The sequence below is a fragment of the Rattus norvegicus genome, chromosome 8 (genome assembly GCF_036323735.1).
Source record: "Rattus norvegicus strain BN/NHsdMcwi chromosome 8, GRCr8, whole genome shotgun sequence".
In the NCBI taxonomy this organism is placed as follows: domain Eukaryota; kingdom Metazoa; phylum Chordata; class Mammalia; order Rodentia; family Muridae; genus Rattus; species Rattus norvegicus.
Genome location: NC_086026.1, coordinates 115,558,769 through 115,577,103, shown reverse-complemented (window position 1 = coordinate 115,577,103; position 18,335 = coordinate 115,558,769). Strand labels below are relative to the sequence as shown.

The following is an 18,335-nucleotide window of genomic DNA, read 5'->3' as shown; positions in this document are numbered from 1 at the left end:
GAAGAGAGTCAGAGTGGTTAGGACAGTAAGAGAGAGAGGAGGGGGCAGACAGCTCCCTTATAGTAAGCCAGGCCTATCTTGCTGTTGCCTGGCAACTGTGGGTGGAGCTAACCCTCCATGTATCCTATTAAAGCTTGAAGAATCTGTTTTTTTTTTTTTTTTTTTTGTGAAGTAGTAAACTAGTGTTTTTGCTTATGCTGCTTCGAGATGATCACTGCAGTAGCCCAGTGAACTTGGAAGTCATTTACAAGAAACATGGGGGCAGTTACTGCGAAGATGGAGGCTAAGGGGCATTTCGGGGGTAGAGCACGCTTGCCTCAAACAGAACAAACCAGGCCAAACCAAACCACACAGACCCCAAAAGTGCAAAGCAGAACACAAAAGCAAGGATACTGGGATGCCTCATACACTGTATTTCAGATTCTTCAGGTATGGAAGTCCTGTATTTTCTTTCTTTGCAGGTGAACAACACCCACCTTTTCTTTCCGTGTTTTTTTTTTTCAGTTGGATTGGAATTCTTTCTCCTTCCAGGTTTTCTTCTAACTTTTTGATGAGATTGGACCAGGCCCTTTAATAACAGCCAGGAACTAATTAATTACAGAAATCTAGAGTCACAAAGCTGAAAAAGACCATGGAGATTGCCTGCCAAGATCCAACCCTCTCCATTAACAAGAAAGAAAACGGCCTTTGTTAATTATGGAATGAAGCCGGCTGAGAAAGTTCTAGGGGGATGTAAATCAGAAACACAATAATAACCATACTGACAAAGGAAAAGCTCTCTTGTGTAAAATTGGGTCTAACATAGAAATGGCATTTATATCTGTGAAACTGCCATTTTGTGAACTTGAAGGACACTCTTCACTGTGTTAGCGTCAGACCAAGGCTACTGGAGGATGCTCTCACACCCAGCCCTGGATCTCAGATTCTGGGGAAATATTTTATAGGTGAAGGGCCAACTATATACTTATTCCTCCCCAAATTAAATCCCCTAATCTGTAGTTTTAATTTTTCTAATTGAGTCAGGTATTCCAATGAATGAAGATTAAATAATAACATTTAGTGTGAGTGTGTGAGTGAGTGTGTGTGTGTGTGTGTGTGTGTGAGTGTGCATGTATGTGTGAATGTATGTGGTGTACATATGTTGTGAGTATGTATGTGAGTGTATGAGTGTGTGTGTGTGTGAGTGTGTGTATGTGTGAATGTGTGTGTGGTGTATGTGTGTTGTATGTGTGTGAATGTGTGTGAGTGTATGAGTATGTGTGTGTGTGAGTGTGTGTATGAATGTGTGTATGGGGTGTGGTGAGTGTGAGTGTGTATGTTGTATGTATGTGTCTGTGTGTATGTGTGTGTATGTGTGAGTGTGTGTGTGGTGTGTATATGTGTGTTGTGAGTATGTGTGTGACTGTGTATGTATGTTGTATGTGTGTATGTGAGTGTGTGTGGTGTGGTGTGGTGTGTGTGTATGTTGTATGTGTGTGTGTATGTTGTGTGTGGTGTGTGTATGTGTATGTTGCGTATGTATGTGTGAGTGTGTGAGTGTGTGTGGTGTATGTGGTGTGTGTATGAATTGTGAGTATGTGTGTGAATATGTGTGAATGTGTGTGTACATATGTGTTGTATTTGTGAGTGTGCGTGTGTGTGTGTATGTTGTGTGTGTGTGGTGTGTGTATGTGTGTGTATGGTTGTATGTGTGAGTGTGTGTGTGTGGTGTGGTGAGTGTGAGTGTGTATGTTGTATGTATGTGAGTGTATGTGTATGTGTGTGTATGGTTGTGTGTGTGTGTGGTGTGGTGAGTGTGAGTATATGTTGTATGTATGCGAGTGTGTGTGTATGTTGTGTATGGTGTGTGTATGTGTGGTGTGTGTGTATGTGTGGTGTGTGTGTATGTGTGGTGTATGGGTGTGTAAGTGTGTGTGTGTGTGTGTGTGTTTGTGTGTGTGTATAGTCAGAGGATAACTCACAGCAGTTTGTTCTCCTTCCATCATGAGGGCCTGAAACTCAGGTCCTCTGGCTTGATTGACAGCAAGCATCTTTACCTGCTTCGCCATCCTGCTAGCCTCATGTATGAAGATTTGAGGAAGAAATGACCCTATAATCTAGCTTGTCTGAAGTAGTTTTAACTATGTACTGCCCCATTGGAGTAATTAATAATTAATAGTACTAGCTCTTTTGTGGTTGCTGAGTTACTCATCCATCTACATTCTACACTAGATGCTATCTGTGAGCATCAATTTTGCCTTCTCGGTGGAATTTCATAAATGGGCTTATTATACACTAATTATAGCCTGAAATACCAGTGGGACTTCGGATTCTAGATTTAGTTTCTCCAGAGGGCCTTACAGTTTTTCAGGCAGAAGAAACAGAAAACAGAGGATACCATTCAGTTCTGACCTTTTCTATTAGTGTCCCCCACACCCAAACATGGCTGATGTATGGGCAGGTAGACGAGGAAGAAAATTCCCAGGGCCGAAGGTGGCTCAAGACTTATTTATAGGCCCCCATACCTGTCAGACATCAGTGATGGATTAGGTCATGGGAGAGTAGATGCCATGGTTCCCACTCTCAAGGAACCCCTGTTTAGTAGAAGAGGAGACTAAGTAAAGCCTCAATAGATGCACAGGATGTTAAGTGCTTGATAGGAGGAGGTGCAGCTAAAAATGGAACACTTGGGAGGAGGGTGAGGATTTGGATATGTCAATCAGCTGCATGGGAAAGAGGCTTGAGGCAGAGGAAGTAGGATCTCTAAGGACAAAGGCATGGTACTGTGTACTTTGTATCAGTTAGCTTCTACTATGTAACAAATAACTCCCCAAACTTAACCCACCATTATTGAAGTTTGGACTTCTGGGAGTTATCTGTAGGGCATTCTTTCCCCGGTACCATCTTCTGCAGGTGTAGGCAACTGATCTTGCTTTTCCATTTTCAAAGGCTGCAGCATGGATCTGTCTGTAGGAGTTGATACCTCAACTTCTTCAGGGCGAGCTCAGCAGGAACTTGGAAGGTTTCTGCCCGGGCTGCTGCAACAGCTGGCCTTGCTCTCTAACATCAGCTGCGAGGCTCCTGGCCAGATGGAGCCGAGGTTCCGCTACGTGGTTCCAGGATCCAGCAGTCGGCCTGTCTTTGATTCGGGCTTTGAGAAATACAACGATGAGACGGTCCAGAAGTTCTTGGTGCAACAGGGTTCTGCGAACAACCGACTGAATGTAGACTTTCTGAAGTCCCTGGGAGAGACTGCCATCCACTCGTCTTCTGCTAACGTAAAGGTACTACATGCCTAGGACCCAGGCTATGGGACAGGGTAGGAATAAAAAGCTTTTGTAACTGAAGCCAACAGTACTGACAAGAGGTGACTTCCATTCATTGGGGATGTCTTTATTAAGCCTCTGTGCTAAACAAAGAGGGACCAAAGAGTAAAGCCCTGTCTTCCAGCTGCCTCCTGGTTAATTATCCAAATCCTTCTATGACTTAATTCCTTCTTTTGCTTGTTTGTTTGAGTCAGGGTCTCTTTATGTAGCCCAGGCTGACCTTGAACTCACAGAGCTCCACTTGCCTCTGCCTTACCAGTGCTGGAATTAAAGGGGTGGGCCACCACCACGACCTACCTGCACTATTCATTCTTAAGACATTTAGAAGATGCTGTACGACTCCCTAGTTTCTTATATTCACTCACAGCTATTCAGAGCTAAACTTTTATTTCTCTAATCATTACCTTGAACAAGCCCAAGCCCACCCATGAAGCCTCCTCTGTCTTCCCACTGCCCCCTAAATAGTATAAATCAGACTTACACTCAGTTTTTTTTCTCCATTCACGATGTCCCCTACCTGCCTTCTCTCCTCTGGTTAATGGCACTTTGGTAGTTTTTGAATGGATAAGAGATGGAGGAGACAACTTTTGTAAAGTAGCTTTAGGTGAATAGTTTAGACTGTTTCAAAACCCACTCCCCTCTGGTGAAGGGGAGTGAGGAAAGTTAAAATGAAAATAGATTTGTAACTTAGTAACGAATAGGTACGTTGAAAGAAATAGAGTAAAAGGCTGGGCACAGTAAAAAAAAATCACTTGTATTATAAGAATTGTGGCCAAGTATGGTGGTGGTGCACACTTTTAATCCCAGCACTTAGGCAGAGGTAGGCAGGTCTCTGAGTTTCAGGCCAACCTGGTCTATAGAGTGAGTTCCAGGATGGCCAGACACAGAGAAAACCTGTCTTGAAAAACCAATATATATACATATATATATGTATAATATATACTTATATATGTTTATATATAAATATATAACTTATATGAAATTATATATAAATTAAAATATAAAATAAATAACAATAAAATATATTTATAATATATATTCATATAAACAAAGTAAAAAATAAAAAAGAATTGTGCAATTTGTAGCATATGCTTCTTCATTCTCTTTTCTTCTTTCTTTTGTTTCCTCCATTCTTCCTGCTCTCTTTGCTTCACTCTCTTACTTTCTCACTACCTCACCTCTGCTCCCGCAGGTCCTTTTAGTGTTTACAGACGGACTTGATGAAGACCTAGAGAGGCTGAGGAGAACCTCGGAGCTCCTTCGCAGTGGAGGTAAGTAGGTCCATGCCCTGAATGGACTGGCCCCTCCTACCTAGGCTGAGACCCCTTATGCCTCAGGTGGGGATAGACTCCAGGACACCAACTGCCCTAGTGGGTGGAGCACGGTTCCAGAGGGCTGATATGAGGCCCAGTGTCCTTTGTGTGAGTTGGGGATGTGGAGGCATCTTCCACTCCTAGCAATTACCAAGAATGTATATTTAAGGCATAAGTGTGGTATGTATAGGATTGTCAGTGGCTTGCTCATAGCAAAAAGCTAACTGTGTATATGATGACGTTTACTGATCAAAATATCCACAGTAATACTTGTCATGACATTCAACAAACACAGCAATTCCTGGTGGGATTTCTTAAACACTTCTGTCCATCCGGTCTTATGTGAGCAGACTCTGCTGCTCTTTTAGTGTCTATTTCATTAATAGGTAAGTTCTGTCCAAATGCACACAGCCCTCAAATCTCATGGCTCGAGGTGGTCAGAGTATGCACTCCCTGCTCACTGCTCAGGCTCTTGGGTACTTTTTAACCAGTGTGTCCGGGGAAATGGCAGAATTGTGCACTGTCCCTAAGAGTTGTTCCTGGGAGTGACATGTGTCACTTCTGTTCACATTTTATTTGCTGGAGCAACACTACCACTTTGAACTTAACACATCTTTCAAGGTAAGGAATCCGGACTCACTGAAGCTTATAATTTTCCTCAAGAAGTGAAGTCCTAGGTCTGGGAAGAGTGGTCAAGAGCACTGTTGCTTTCCCAGAGGATCTGGGCGTGGCTCCCTGCACCCACATGGTGGCTCACGACTGCCTGTAACTCCAGTTCTAGGGGATCCTAGAAATCCCTCTTCTGACCTCTGAGGGCACCTGGCATGTGTTTGGTATACAGACATATATGTAGGCAAAGTACTCATGCATATAAAATTAAAACAAAATCTAAAACTTAGAACTGTAATCTTACCATGCAACCTCAAGAAGGGGATCAGAAAATTTATAAGCAATCATATGATTACCAGAATTGTCCTTCCCTTTTTTCTTTACCAGGGATACACACACACACACACACACACACATATGTATCTCTCTCTCTCTCTCTCTCTCTCTCTCTCTCTCTCCCTCTCCCTCCCTCTCTCTCTCTCTCTCTCTCTCTCTCTCTCTCTCTCTCTCTCACACACACACACACACACACACACATACAGCCCTATACAATCCTTTGCAAATCTATCTATCTATCTATCTATCTATCTATCTATCTATCTATCTATCTATCTATATCTATTGAGGAGATCATGTGTATATTATGTAGGTGTCCTATCATCATGCTACATCCACACCCCTAGACATTATTTATTCATTTTAACTTTTGTTTACTTGCATGTATTCATGTGTGTGCACACTGTCAGGTCCCCAAGAAGCTTGGGGCAAATCTCACTCAGTACCTGTGCCTTCTCCCAACAATTCTCACACCAACCCTACCCTAACCCTCTCCTGCCCAGCACTGGGCTTCCCTTCTCCAGCTTCTAATTCTTATTCTATTTTATATAATCCTATACAATCCTATACAATCCACCCATTCTCGGCCTGTTTGGGCCTCCCCTTTCTTGGTTCTGTTCTTGGTTCCTCTGGTGCTCTCTTGGTCCTTGGCTCCTGTCTTGCCCTCTCCTCTCTCTCCTTCTCTCTCCTTCTCTCTCTCCCCTCATGGTCTGGTTCATTCTGGACCCTCCCGGATGCCTCTGGCTGTTCTCTCCTTCATATCCACAGTTAATTCCTTCTCTTCAGTCATACCCTGGAGCAGTCGTGTCCTCATTTTCATTCACGTATGTGCATGTATGTACATGGAAACACACACATGGCACACGTGTAAAGGTCAGAGGACCCCATGTGGGGATCAGTGCTCTCTTTCACCATGTGGGTCTGGGGATTGAACTCAGGTTGTTAGACTTGGCAACAAGTGACTTGGTTTCCATTTCACCAGTCACCCTTGACATATTTTCCAAAAGCAAACTTCCAGTCACCTTCAGGGGTGGGTTTAGAAGGATGTAACTGTGCAAGAAAGGCACTGCAGGGCCTGGAGAGCTGGCTCCGTGGTAAAGAGCACTGGCTGTTCTTCTAGGGGGCTCAGATTCAATTTCAGGCACTCACATGACAGCTTACAACCATCTGTAACCCCAGTCCTGGGAGTCCTGACACCTTCTCTGGCTTCCGTGAGTTCTATATGTGGTGCATGTACATATATATTCAGGCAGATACTCATACATACAAAATAAAAATAAATAAACCTCAAACAAAAAAATGGCATTTGAAGGAAAGGCAGAATGACCATTGATAGTTTGAAGTTAGCCTGGGCTATTTTGAAAAAACATTGGGCCAGCCAGGGCTACATAAGTAGAATCTCTATGAAACAAACCAACTGAATCAAACCAAACAACACCAACAGTGGTGAAAAAGAAGGCTAATTGTATTTTCTTCTTTCCCCTCCCTGCCTCTCCCTTCCTCATCCTTCTCCTGTGAGCGTCTCACTGTATAGCTCAAACTGTTGAGTCTCAGCAGCTCAAACTGTTCCTGCAGCCCAAGCAGGCCTCGAACTCCTGATCTGCTTGCCTCAGCTCGCATGTTGTGGGGCTGCACATGTAAGCCACCCTACCTGGTCTGGGAACTTGTTTTGATTTTAACAAAAAATGCAGCTTGAGATGAGACAGACTGAGGATGTGGCAGTGGTGGGACCATGGGTGACCAACTGGAGCAGAGACAGAGACAGACGGGTTCTAAAGGTGGGTAGTAAACTTCACTGTTGACTTTTTGAAGGGCTCTCCGGACTCCTGGTCATCGGCCTGGGAGGCGCACACAAGTTAGAAGAGCTGCAGGAGCTGGAGTTTGGCAGAGGGTTTGCGTACAGGCAGCCTCTGAGCTCCAGCCTGCCATCCCTCCCAAGTGTCTTACTAAAGCAACTTGTGAGTCCCCTTCCAAAGCTTTGCTCTTCACTTGGTCCTGATGACGACGACGACGATGATGATGATGACGATGACGACGACGATGACGACGACTTTGAAAACTTGTAGAGGATGGGATGGGGGTCGGGGGAGAATGTTGCCTGTCTAGTGTGTAATGTGACCCAGAAGGAAACACCATATGTGACACAGGTTCTGTGTTTCAGGACACAATTGTGGAGAAGGCATGCTGTTACGTGTGTGCCAAATGTTATGGAGATGATGGGGTCAGAGGTGACCCTGGGAGTCTCGGGAAGGAGGTAAGAATTCCTGGGTGAGGATGGGGAAGGGAGAGAGGTGACACTCAGTACACAATTCACACCCACTCTTCTGTCCTCACAGCCTTCTTTCTAGTCCCACAGTCCTAGCAAACCATTGAGGGCCTTGTTATTTTACGTGACCCTGAAGTTCTGAGAGTGGACAACGCTCTCCTCAAACTGTACAGTACGAAAAGATGTTTGGAAGCTGGACTCCTGTGTTACTTCACCATCATCTATTCTTTCTGCCATAAGAAGTTCTGTCTTAATTTTCTAAATTTAATTTGTTACTACATTTATTTACTTGTGCACATGTGTAAGTGCACACGTGCAGGCTCCAGTGTTCATGTGGAGGTCGGAGGACAATTTTTGAATCATGTCTCTCTGCCATGTGGGTCCAGGGACCAAATTCAGGTCATATGTTCTTACTTTGTTTTTTATTTCATTTTTCTTTTTCTTTTTCCTTTCCTTTTCTTTCCTTTCCTTCCTTCCTTTTCTTTTTTGAGAAAGGGTTTCACTATGTGGTCTGGCCTAGAGCTTGTTCTGTGTACCAGGCTGGCCTTGAACTCACATAGATCTGCCTGCCTCTCTTTTCCAAGTGCTGGGCTTAAAGATGTGCACTATGTCCAGCCCAGGTTATCAGTTTACTCACTTTTAACCGTTGAGAAAGTCTTTTTCTGAACCCAGTGTTTTCCCATTTGGCTAGGTCAGCTGACTGGCCAGCGAGCTGTGGAGATCTCCTTTTTCACCCTTGCCCGCTCTCCCTGCTACCCCCCGCCACCCCGCCTCCCCACCCTGTTCAGAGATTGCAGGCATGTGCTGGTACACCCAGCAACCCAGTTGCTGAAACTCAAGGTCAGGGCCTCGAGCTTGAGGGCCATGCCCCTCCTCAGGCTTATTTGACAAATACAGTCACAGAGCCCACCTCGGCATAGGAGTCTCCACTTTGCAAAGTTTTTTTTTTTTTTTCCGGAGCTGAGGACTGAACCCAGGGCCTTGCGCTTGCTAGGCAAGTGCTCTACCACTGAGCTAAATCCCCAACCCTCTTTGCAAAGATTTAATCTGTCCAGCATCCCATCCTTTCCTTTCCTTTCCTTTCCTTTCCTTTCCTTTCCTTTCCTTTCCTTTCCTTTCCTTTCCTTTCCTTTCCTTTCCTTCCCTTTCCTTTCCTTTCCCTTTCCTTCTCTTCCCTTCCCTTCCTTCCCCTTCCTTTCCCTCCCTTTCCTTCTTTCCTTTTCCCTCTTCTAACATTCTTTTCACAGCATTTGACTTTGTCAGGCAGCGGTTGGCTTTCATCTGTGTTAATTCTGACCCGACTGTCAGAAAAGTTAGTCCCTAGCACACAGAAGGAAGAATAGCTCATGGACATGTTCCTCAGGTATTCAGGGCTGGCCAGGCTCCAGGTTCCCTCTTCTCCAGGCAGCTAAGGTGTCCTTGAGCTGAAGATAATCACAGGTGTGCGCCACCATCCCTGGCTGGAAGGAGGGTTGCTTTTTTAATTTTAAAGGTTTAACGTTTTTATTAGTTGTATGTACGCCCCTGAGTCTATGTATGGGTGTGGAGCCTATGTATGGGTGTGTGCAGACAAGAGCTGGTGCCTGCAGAGGCTGCAAGACACGGTCTCATCCCATCCGTTGTGGGTGTTGGGAACTGAACTTGAATTGTCACCGAAGGCAGTCTGCTCCCTTAACCTGGGAGCCGTCTCTTCAACCGCCGGGATGAGTTCTTAACGGGTTTGCAGGGCAGTCTGATCAATGTGAAGCAGTGCAGAACATGCACTGATTTTTGTTTTGTTTTTGAGCTAAGGTCTTGACCTTCTTATGTAGCTGAATATGACTTTTGATTCTCCCGGCTTCAGTTCCCAAGTACCAGGGTTAGCGGCAGCATCACCATGCTTGGTCTGTGCCGTGCTGGGCCTTGAACCCAGGGTTTCATTCATGTCAGGCAAGCGCCCTGCCAACTGAGCTGCATCCCGAGTCCTGTGAAGACTGAAGTTAGGTTCTCTTTCACGTTCTTTAACATCAGACCAACTGAGTCACCAAGTCTCCAATGCTAGCATCTGGAAGGTTAGAAAAGACTGACTTTCCTTCTTGGTTGGAACCGAGCGCTTGGTTGTATTGACAAATAAAACACGCCTCACTGATTTCATTGGTGAATTTTAGGCCAAATAAACAAACCTACCTTTTAAATGGCAAGCCAACATTCCTTAGGATGATACAGGTTTTAAGCTTAAAACTGAAAAAAAAAAAAAGAAGACTAAACAGTTGAGTCAGAAATAAACCCTCTCTCACGAGTAATCCAAAGCCTGAGCTTGGCAGATTGTTTTGTTTTTTTTTATTATTGAGATTTATTTATTTTATGTATATGAGTTCTCTACCTGCATGCCAGACAGAAGAGGGCATCAGATCCCATTATAGATGGTTGTGAACCACCATGTGGTTGCCGGAACTGTGAGCCGTCTCTCCAGACCCTGCAGATTGTTTTAAAAGTAAGGTCAAAGACCCGTTTAGGAATGAGGCTTTTTTCTCCTGTAAAATTTAAACTAGGAACTGGTCTCAGTTTGATTTCATGATAGAACGGCTTAAAAATAATTGTGTGCGCACGGCAGTAATCTGATGAGTAGACACAAGTATTCCCATTCTCCCTGTGCTACAGGCCAAGGGTCTCCATTTCCATGCACTTCCTCCAGTAGCTCCTAGATTTTTTTTAATAACATGTGGACGTAGGGAGACAATAGTAGCAATTATTTTGCATAGACTTGAAAAATGATGAAGAGTCTAGAGTCCGAGTTACCTATTTCAGTTTCCTGTTTTCTCAGGGAGAGAGAGGTTTGGACGGGCTCCCCGGCCATCCTGGTGAAGATGGAGACCATGTGAGTACTGAATATTTCCCTATTCTCAGCCTCTCTTCCTCTCTTGTCCCCTCTCTTACTTGTTAACCATTGGCTAAACCACCAAGGAGATTTGTCACTGTTATCAAGCCTCCGTGATTATGACTTGAGCAGCAAGATGAGCTGAAGGGAGACCAAGTCCATCCTTAATATATAACCCAGCCAGTCAGTTCTTTCTTGAGTGGCATCAAAGGTTCTGGAATTACGGTGAACCACCTAAGGTTGGCACAAAACCCCGGTTATCTCACCCCAACCCCAGATGTGCTTCAAGAGAAAGATGTACCATTTGTTTATCAGTGGGCAAGAATGGATGTTAGAGAGAGAACCATAAGGCAGGGGGGCGGAACGTGGTGGGCCATCTTCATCCCATAACAGCAACAGCACCAGGAAGACACATGAATTCCATGGGTTTAAAGAACTTCGCCCCAGGATTTGCAGGCACAGCCCTGGTTGTCAAGCTTTCTGGTCTCAAGACACTCTCCTACTTTGAGATTTAATTGACAGACAGAACTGCGTTCCCTGAGGTGTGTAAGCTGGATGTTTTCATATAGGTGCGTGCTGTGAGATCTACATACAGTCGAGGCCACTGGCAGGTTGGCCACGTGACAGTCAGCACTTTTCCTGGTGTGCCGTGCGAACATTTCGGAGCAGCCTCGGAGCAGCCTCCTCAGAGAATTTTGAGCAGCTAGTACTGTGTGCTAACTATGGCCGGCATGCTGTGTATTAGAGCCCAGAACATACTCACTCAAAATTGAGTTTATAGCTTCTTGTCTGTGACTCTCTAGTTCCCCATCCTTCAGTCTTTATGTTCTTAACAATAACTGAGGATCATATATATATATATATATATATATATATACATATTGTGTGTGTGTGTGTGTGTGTGTGTGGTGTTGGGGATTGAACCTAGGACCTTGTTCATAGGCAAGTTACTCTATCCCTCAGTTTTTCCCAGCTTTGGGTTTTATTTTCCTGATACCTACTCCAAGTTAAAACTGAGAGAGTTTTTTTTTATTTACTTATTTCTTAATGACAAAAACCCCACTAAGTGTTAATATGCACAATACCTCACTGTATGAAATCTGAACGTATTTGACAAAACAAAAAGTGTCAGCGCGGAAAGCACACTGTTTCACACACACACACACACACACACACACACACACACACACACACACACACACGGCTTTTAGGAGGCCGCTGGGCTTGCGTAGCCACTTCTGCCTCTTGGCTTGCCTGGGACTGCTTCCTGTGGAGCTTTTCCTTCCACCTCACTCTGGGGAAAAATGAGAGTTAAAATAGAAGATGACAATGGAGGCCCACAGCTGCTCACAGAGTCTGCACTGCCAAATAGAGCGATCATGGGATGGACCTATGTTCTTGGCACTCGTGTGACAGATGTGCAGCTTAGTCTTCACGCGGGACTAACAGCTGGACCAGGGGCTTTCTATGACTCTGTTGCCTGTCTTTTCCTTAACTGGGTTGCTTAGTTCTTCTTGATATGCCAAGGTATTGGTATCTATGAGGAGAAAGGCAGGACAGGAGGATGTGGGGAACAAGCGAGGGAAGGACTGGGAGGAAAGGAGGGAGGGGACACTGTTATTGGGATGTAGTATAAAGTAAATAAGTTAAAATAAAGATGTTTCCTCCAAGGGTGAGGGGAAGGAGGGAGGAAGAAGGAGGGGGGGAGAAAATAACACTGGAGTGTAATTGGGAAAAATACCCTTTGTACATACAAATGTAGACATTTTCTTTCTTCACCTGTTTTTTAAAATTTTTATTTGTGTAAAAGTATTTTGCCTGCAGATGTATCTGTACACTACATCTGTCCCTGGTATCCACAGAAGCCAGAAAAGACTGTCAGATCCTCTGGTACTGGAGTTACAGGCAGTCGTAGCTGCCACGTGGGCGTTGGGAACAGAACCTAGGTCCTCTGGAAGAACAGTCAGTGATCCTAACCGCCGAACCATCCATCCTGCCCCTCTGCCTGTTATTTTAAACATCTACACTGTCTGATAAGCAGAAATTAAAGGCAACACGTAGCTGCCAAGACTTGTGTAAACCAATCTACCCTGCAGTTTTGGGAGAATCACTCAGCCCATCCCCACCCCTTCTTCATTAAGTGCAGCCTCACTGAAGTGAGTTTTCGCTATTTCATTTAGAACTAGCAAAAATATACCTCCTGATATTTGAAGACATTTAAAATATCCTTTAAATGTTATTTTTTATAGGTGTGGGGTGGACCAGTGCACTGGGCCCACATTAGATATGCGCAAAGTCCATCCAGCTCATTCAGGGCTCTTGGATCTCAGACCATGACTGCTCAAGTCTTGGTTGGGTAGGAATAGGTTTGTTCTCAGTTTTTCTAATATCATAATAGCCAAGATGGCTTTATCGACTTCAATGACAGAGTTAGAAATATAAGGGGCATTTAGAGTTTTAAGTTTTATTGTAGCACTTTAAGGAAGATCCAACAGATGGAGCCTGTTTTGATAATGCATTTCGTTCATTCAATATACCTGAACGTCACCACAGTTCATAAGATATAACATATGAATCTACAATGTATCTTTTAAATATACTTTGTCTTCCACATCTGCTATTTTCATGTGCAGCACATTTCTCTTTGGAGCAGACATCTTTTAAGAACTTGGTTATCACTGTGTCTGGGACTATTGTAGTTGATAGAACAGTGTTAGCCAGTGTGTGTGTGCGTGTGCGTGTGTGTGTTTGTGCACGCTCTCGTGCATGTGTTGCATGGAGGTCACTTTCAGGAATGTGTTCTTTGTCCATGCTGTTGAGGCAGGATCTCTTTTGCTTATGCATTGCAGACCTAGGCCAAGTGGTTTGGACGACTCCAGACATTCTGTCTCTGCCTCTTGTCTCACTACATGAGTACTGGGATCATAGATTCCCACCACAGCATTGGGCTTTTTTTTTTAATAAAAAAAATTGTATTTACTTAGAAGCATTCAGAATGTCAACAAAACAACCGCAAATATTTTTTTCTTGAAATTGCACAGTGGTATTCTGTTAACAGAACAATTATCTTCATATAAGCTGCATCAGAGACAACTGAAGATGGAAAAACAAAAACCAAAATAAAACCAAAAGAAAAAACAGAAAACAAACAAACAAACAAACAGAAAGAAACAAAAAACTGGCACTCAGATCAGGTTTGCTCATCAGGGTCTTTCTGCCCACTGAGTCATCTCTCCAACTTTCTTTTGTGTTTAGTGCAGTTTCTTACACGAGAAGATGACTTCACTGTGTGTTGTCCTCTGAACAGCTCTGAATATTGTTTTTCTAAAAATACTCCAGTTTTCCTGCTCAATGCCAGAGATAACTTTGTGGGTGGAATGCTGTCAGAGGTGTGAACATACATTTGTATGTTCGAGTTGAACATGTCTAGGAACAGACAGTTTATTCTTCCAGTTACCATACCTCTCTCAGATGTGCTCTCCCACTCAGTGGTGTGAGCTAATGTTCTGAGGCCGAGGAGATGGCCCAGTGGGTAAAGTGCTTGCTGTGCAGGCATGATAACCTAAGTCTGGAACCCAGAACTCATACAAAGCTAGATATTGTAGTGTGCACACCTGAGGTCCCAGGGGTTCATATGCAGCTAAGATCAAGAAACTCCATGTTAAACGAGGCAGAAGGCAAAGTTGTCTTTTTCCTTACATAGTCTTCTTCCTTACATACCAGGCCTTGGGACAGATGTGCATCACCCACACAGAACACACATGGACACAGAAACATGTACAGGATTAAAGGAAAAATGATTTGTTATGTTCACTGACCTCGTGGGTGAGAAAATCCAAAAGGGCTCAAAGGCCAGGTGTCTCTCCATGTTTGGGGTATCAGCTGGGCTGCTGAGTCCTTTTGGGGCTCCAGACACTGAGGTTGGAGGAGCCACCTCAGGAGTGGCATCTTCTTTCATGCGACTGGCATCTCTGCTGAGATGCTAGACTGACGTAAAACTCAAAACATAGCAGGTGATTCTGATGTATTAAAAAAGGAAGTTGGCTAGTGAGATGCCTCACTGGGTAAGCCCCCACAACCCGAGTTTCACCCCCAGAATCAACAGTGGAAAGAGAACCAACTCCTGCCAGGTGTCCTGTGACTTACACACATTCGCTGTAGTACCTTACACCTGTGCACATACATGCATATGTACACACACACACACACCCCCCACACACACACACCCCAATAATAATAAACTTCAAAAAAATTAGAAAACATTTACCAGTCTTGGTGTCATGCATTTATAATCTCAGTACTTGGGAGCAGGAGGATCACAAGTTCAGTGTTAGCCTGGGCTACATAGCAAGACTCTGTCACTCACCCACTCACTCACTCACTCACTCACTCACTCACTTACTCACTCACTCACAAACAAACCTAAGTAAGATATATGCAAAGTAGATTTCCCCAAACACTGTGAGGATAAGGGGACGCCTAGGTGATCTCAACAAAATAAGCTGCTTAGGTGAGGTGACAAACAGGGACCTTAGGGACAGAAAGGGTGTCACTGACAACAAAATGTTAAACAATTCGTTCTCTGTGAGACCACGGTTTGAGCTGCCTGAAGGGACTATTAAGACAGATCTGAGGTTTGAATTCTGAAGTTTTGTAGGGATAAGCATATCGTTTTGCTTCTTATTTGGGGCTTCAGCTTGGCCAGTTGATGAATTTATGATCTGAGGACCTTGTCGGTCAGTCACATCTGGTCAGGTGTCTGAAGGCATAAAACTATGTTCTGGTCCCTTTGATGGGCATCACTGCTGGTTTGAATTGCTTTGGTGGGTGTCTTAGGATCTCAACGCTGTGAAGAGACACCAGGACCAAGGCAACTCTTATACACAAAACATTTAATTGGGGCTGGCTTACAGTTTCAAGGGTTCAGTCCATTCTCATCACGATGGGAAGGAAGCATAGCGTCATCAGGAAGACTTGGTGATGGAGAAGGAGCCGAGAGTTCTACATCTTGATCTGAAGGCAGCCAGGAAGAGGCTTTTTTTCTGCGCTGAGTGGAGCCTGCGCACTAGGACCCGTCAAAGCCCACACCCATTGCAACAAGGCCATGCCTTCTAATAGTCCCCTCTCCATGATGAGCCAAGGGTACTCAAACCACCATAGTGGGCATGGAGTTAGTTGCTCGAATATCTTCCCGTGTCTTTCTTCACAGGGACCAAGAGGCCCCCGTGGTCTTCCTGGACTTCGAGGTGAGGAAGGTTGTCCGGGTGTGAGAGGACCTAAGGTAAGTGTGACCTTGAACTTGGAGCTTCTTTGCCTTTCCTGTTCTTATCCCTTGAGTTGGGGAAACATCATAATTTCTCATCACACCTATGCCATTTTAGCTCCCAAGACTGAAGGTTACCTGGAAGTAAAACCTACAAAGAGTTTGCAGGGAGGTGATCCCAGGAGACCCCAAGAATGAAGTAGTGATGTTAGATACAGGGGAAAGGGACCCAAAAAGACAGCTATCAGATTTTGCCTGTGGGTGCAGCGAGTCTGTGCCCAGGAGCTCTGGTGGTCAGTGTTGAACTTGAACTCGAACCTTATGCACTCAGACATGAGGGAGCTGGGCTCTACTCCATATCCCACCAGGAAAGAGTGGGGGCTGGTCCTAAGAGGAATTAATTCTCAAGAGCTTTAGCCTGACCTACATTTGGGGAGAGCAGGCGCTGGTCCTAGGGAAAAAAATCCCATCAAGACAAGAGTTGAGGGTGCTAATGGTTGGAAGGTAGGCTTGAGAATCGCGAATTTCAGCAGCTAAGGCAGAGATGAGCAGCATGCCTCTTTTTTAAATGGTTGCATTAAATGGTTCTGAAGCTTCCAGGATTGGAGGATCATCTTCAGTAAGCTCAGAAGAAATACACTGCTGCTGGCTTGGCCTACTTCCCAGCCACGTCCCAGCCATGTCCCAGCCATGTGACCCATTACCTGCCATCTTGGTCTCACCCTGCTTCTTCATTTGTGTCCAGATGGCGCCTCTCTGGATTCCACTTGAGACCTTCTCCCTCTCTCAGGGGACAGTAGTCTTGCCTTTTCCTCTCCTGCCCAACTATAGGCTGTCCAGGCCTTCATTTTAACCAATCAGAAGATGGTGGAGAACAATATCTTACAAAATCCCGAGTCAGGAGATGGTGCTTCAGAACAAGGCAATACACCAAAGCCTGACTGTACCCAGATCTCCAGGTGCTGAGATCAACATTTGAATACACAGTGCACAAAAACAGTCCCCTGCATCTCCCAGTACATTCACTGCAGAGAGAGAGAGAGAGAGTGAGAGAGAGAGAGAGAGAGAGAGAGACAGACAGACAGACAGAGAGACAGAGAGATGACACACACACACAGACAGAGACAGACAGAGACAGACAAACAGAGAGAGATCTTCATTTCTGTCTAATCAGTATATTTTCTTCAAGTGAGGAGACCTGACTTTATAAATGAGTCAAGGGTTTACAAAGCTCATGAAGCCCTCCCCCTCATATCTGGAACTGTACCTCACATGATCTCACGTGAACTAAGCAAGCATTTTGCCACTGAGTTGTATCCTCAGCCCTCAGTTCTTTTTATCTTAGTTTTGATTAACATGCATGGAGTTTATCTGTGAATAAAGTCTTATTTCAGTAGCTGCATATAGGGAAAGCCAGTTGAGTCCAAGCCCCTCCCCCTGCTTTCTGCTCTTCCCTACCTCCAGTGATCAGTATTCTACATTTGGGTTGATTTTTTATTTTTATTTTTAAGAATTTCTTTTTGTTTTTTTTTTTTTCGGAGCTGGGGACCGAACCCAGGGCCTTGCGCTTGCTAGGCAAGTGCTCTACCACTGAGCCAAATCCCCAACCCCTAAGAATTTCTATAGATGTACTACTACTAGTCTTTTTTTTTTTTTTTTTTTTCCGGAGCTGGGGACTGAACCCAGGGCCTTGCGCTTGCTAGGCAAGCGCTCTACCACTGAGCTAAATCCCCAACCCCTAGTCTTTTTGTGTCTAGCTTATTTTATTTAACAATGCCTTACAGTTCCAAGTGATAGAATATTTCGCTTTCTTTTAAAATGGTTAAATAACATTTCATTGTGTATCTATATCACAGGAAAACCAAACCAAACCAAAACACATAACAAAAAAACCAAAGCCCGTTCCTCCATTGATAGGTACCTAGGTTGACGTCCTAGCTTGGCTATTGTGAGTTTGACCGTTGTAAGTGCAGCATGCAGGTCTTTTGTTTTTGAATTTTTTTCCGTGGTAACTTCACTCTTTTGGGTCTTAATTATTTTTTTCTTCATAATTTTAGGGAGCAAGAGGATTTTCAGGAGAGAAGGTAGGACCATCTTCCCTTTCCTTGCCCTGGGTGGCAGCTCCATTGGGAAACACAGTACCGAGTCCATCCCCTGTTCTCTGGCTTGAGTGAAATACCTGATTCTAAGGCAGGGAAGCAGAGCTTGGGTGATGTGTGATATTTGGAAGAGAGATATTTAAGCTCAAAGATTGTGACATATATTATTTTTAAGCCTGGAGAGCTGTATAGTAACTGAACTGCCATTTGAATCACATGATGCTCTAAAAAGAGTTGGCCTTGCGTCCAAATGTGGTGGGGAGTGGGGTCAGGATGCAACATGTGGA

At 44.4% G+C, this 18,335-nt stretch overlaps 2 protein-coding genes across 4 annotated transcripts in view; one reads left to right on the top strand and one right to left on the bottom strand.

Annotated features, from left to right (window-relative positions):
- Nucleotides 1–18,335, bottom strand: part of Rpl29 (ribosomal protein L29) — an 893,235-nt gene that overhangs the window by 372,574 nt on the left and 502,326 nt on the right. The window lies entirely within an intron of this gene.
- Nucleotides 1–18,335, top strand: part of Col6a4 (collagen, type VI, alpha 4) — a 116,344-nt gene that overhangs the window by 35,126 nt on the left and 62,883 nt on the right. For both annotated transcript variants that reach the window (XM_039081569.2, NM_001412226.1), the window contains 7 exons: nt 2,929–3,263; nt 4,498–4,576; nt 7,376–7,521; nt 7,725–7,817; nt 10,633–10,686; nt 15,896–15,967; nt 18,007–18,033. In XM_039081569.2, coding sequence (XP_038937497.1) covers nt 2,929–3,263; nt 4,498–4,576; nt 7,376–7,521; nt 7,725–7,817; nt 10,633–10,686; nt 15,896–15,967; nt 18,007–18,033 — 806 coding nt within the window. The remainder of the gene's footprint in view (nt 1–2,928; nt 3,264–4,497; nt 4,577–7,375; nt 7,522–7,724; nt 7,818–10,632; nt 10,687–15,895; nt 15,968–18,006; nt 18,034–18,335) is intronic.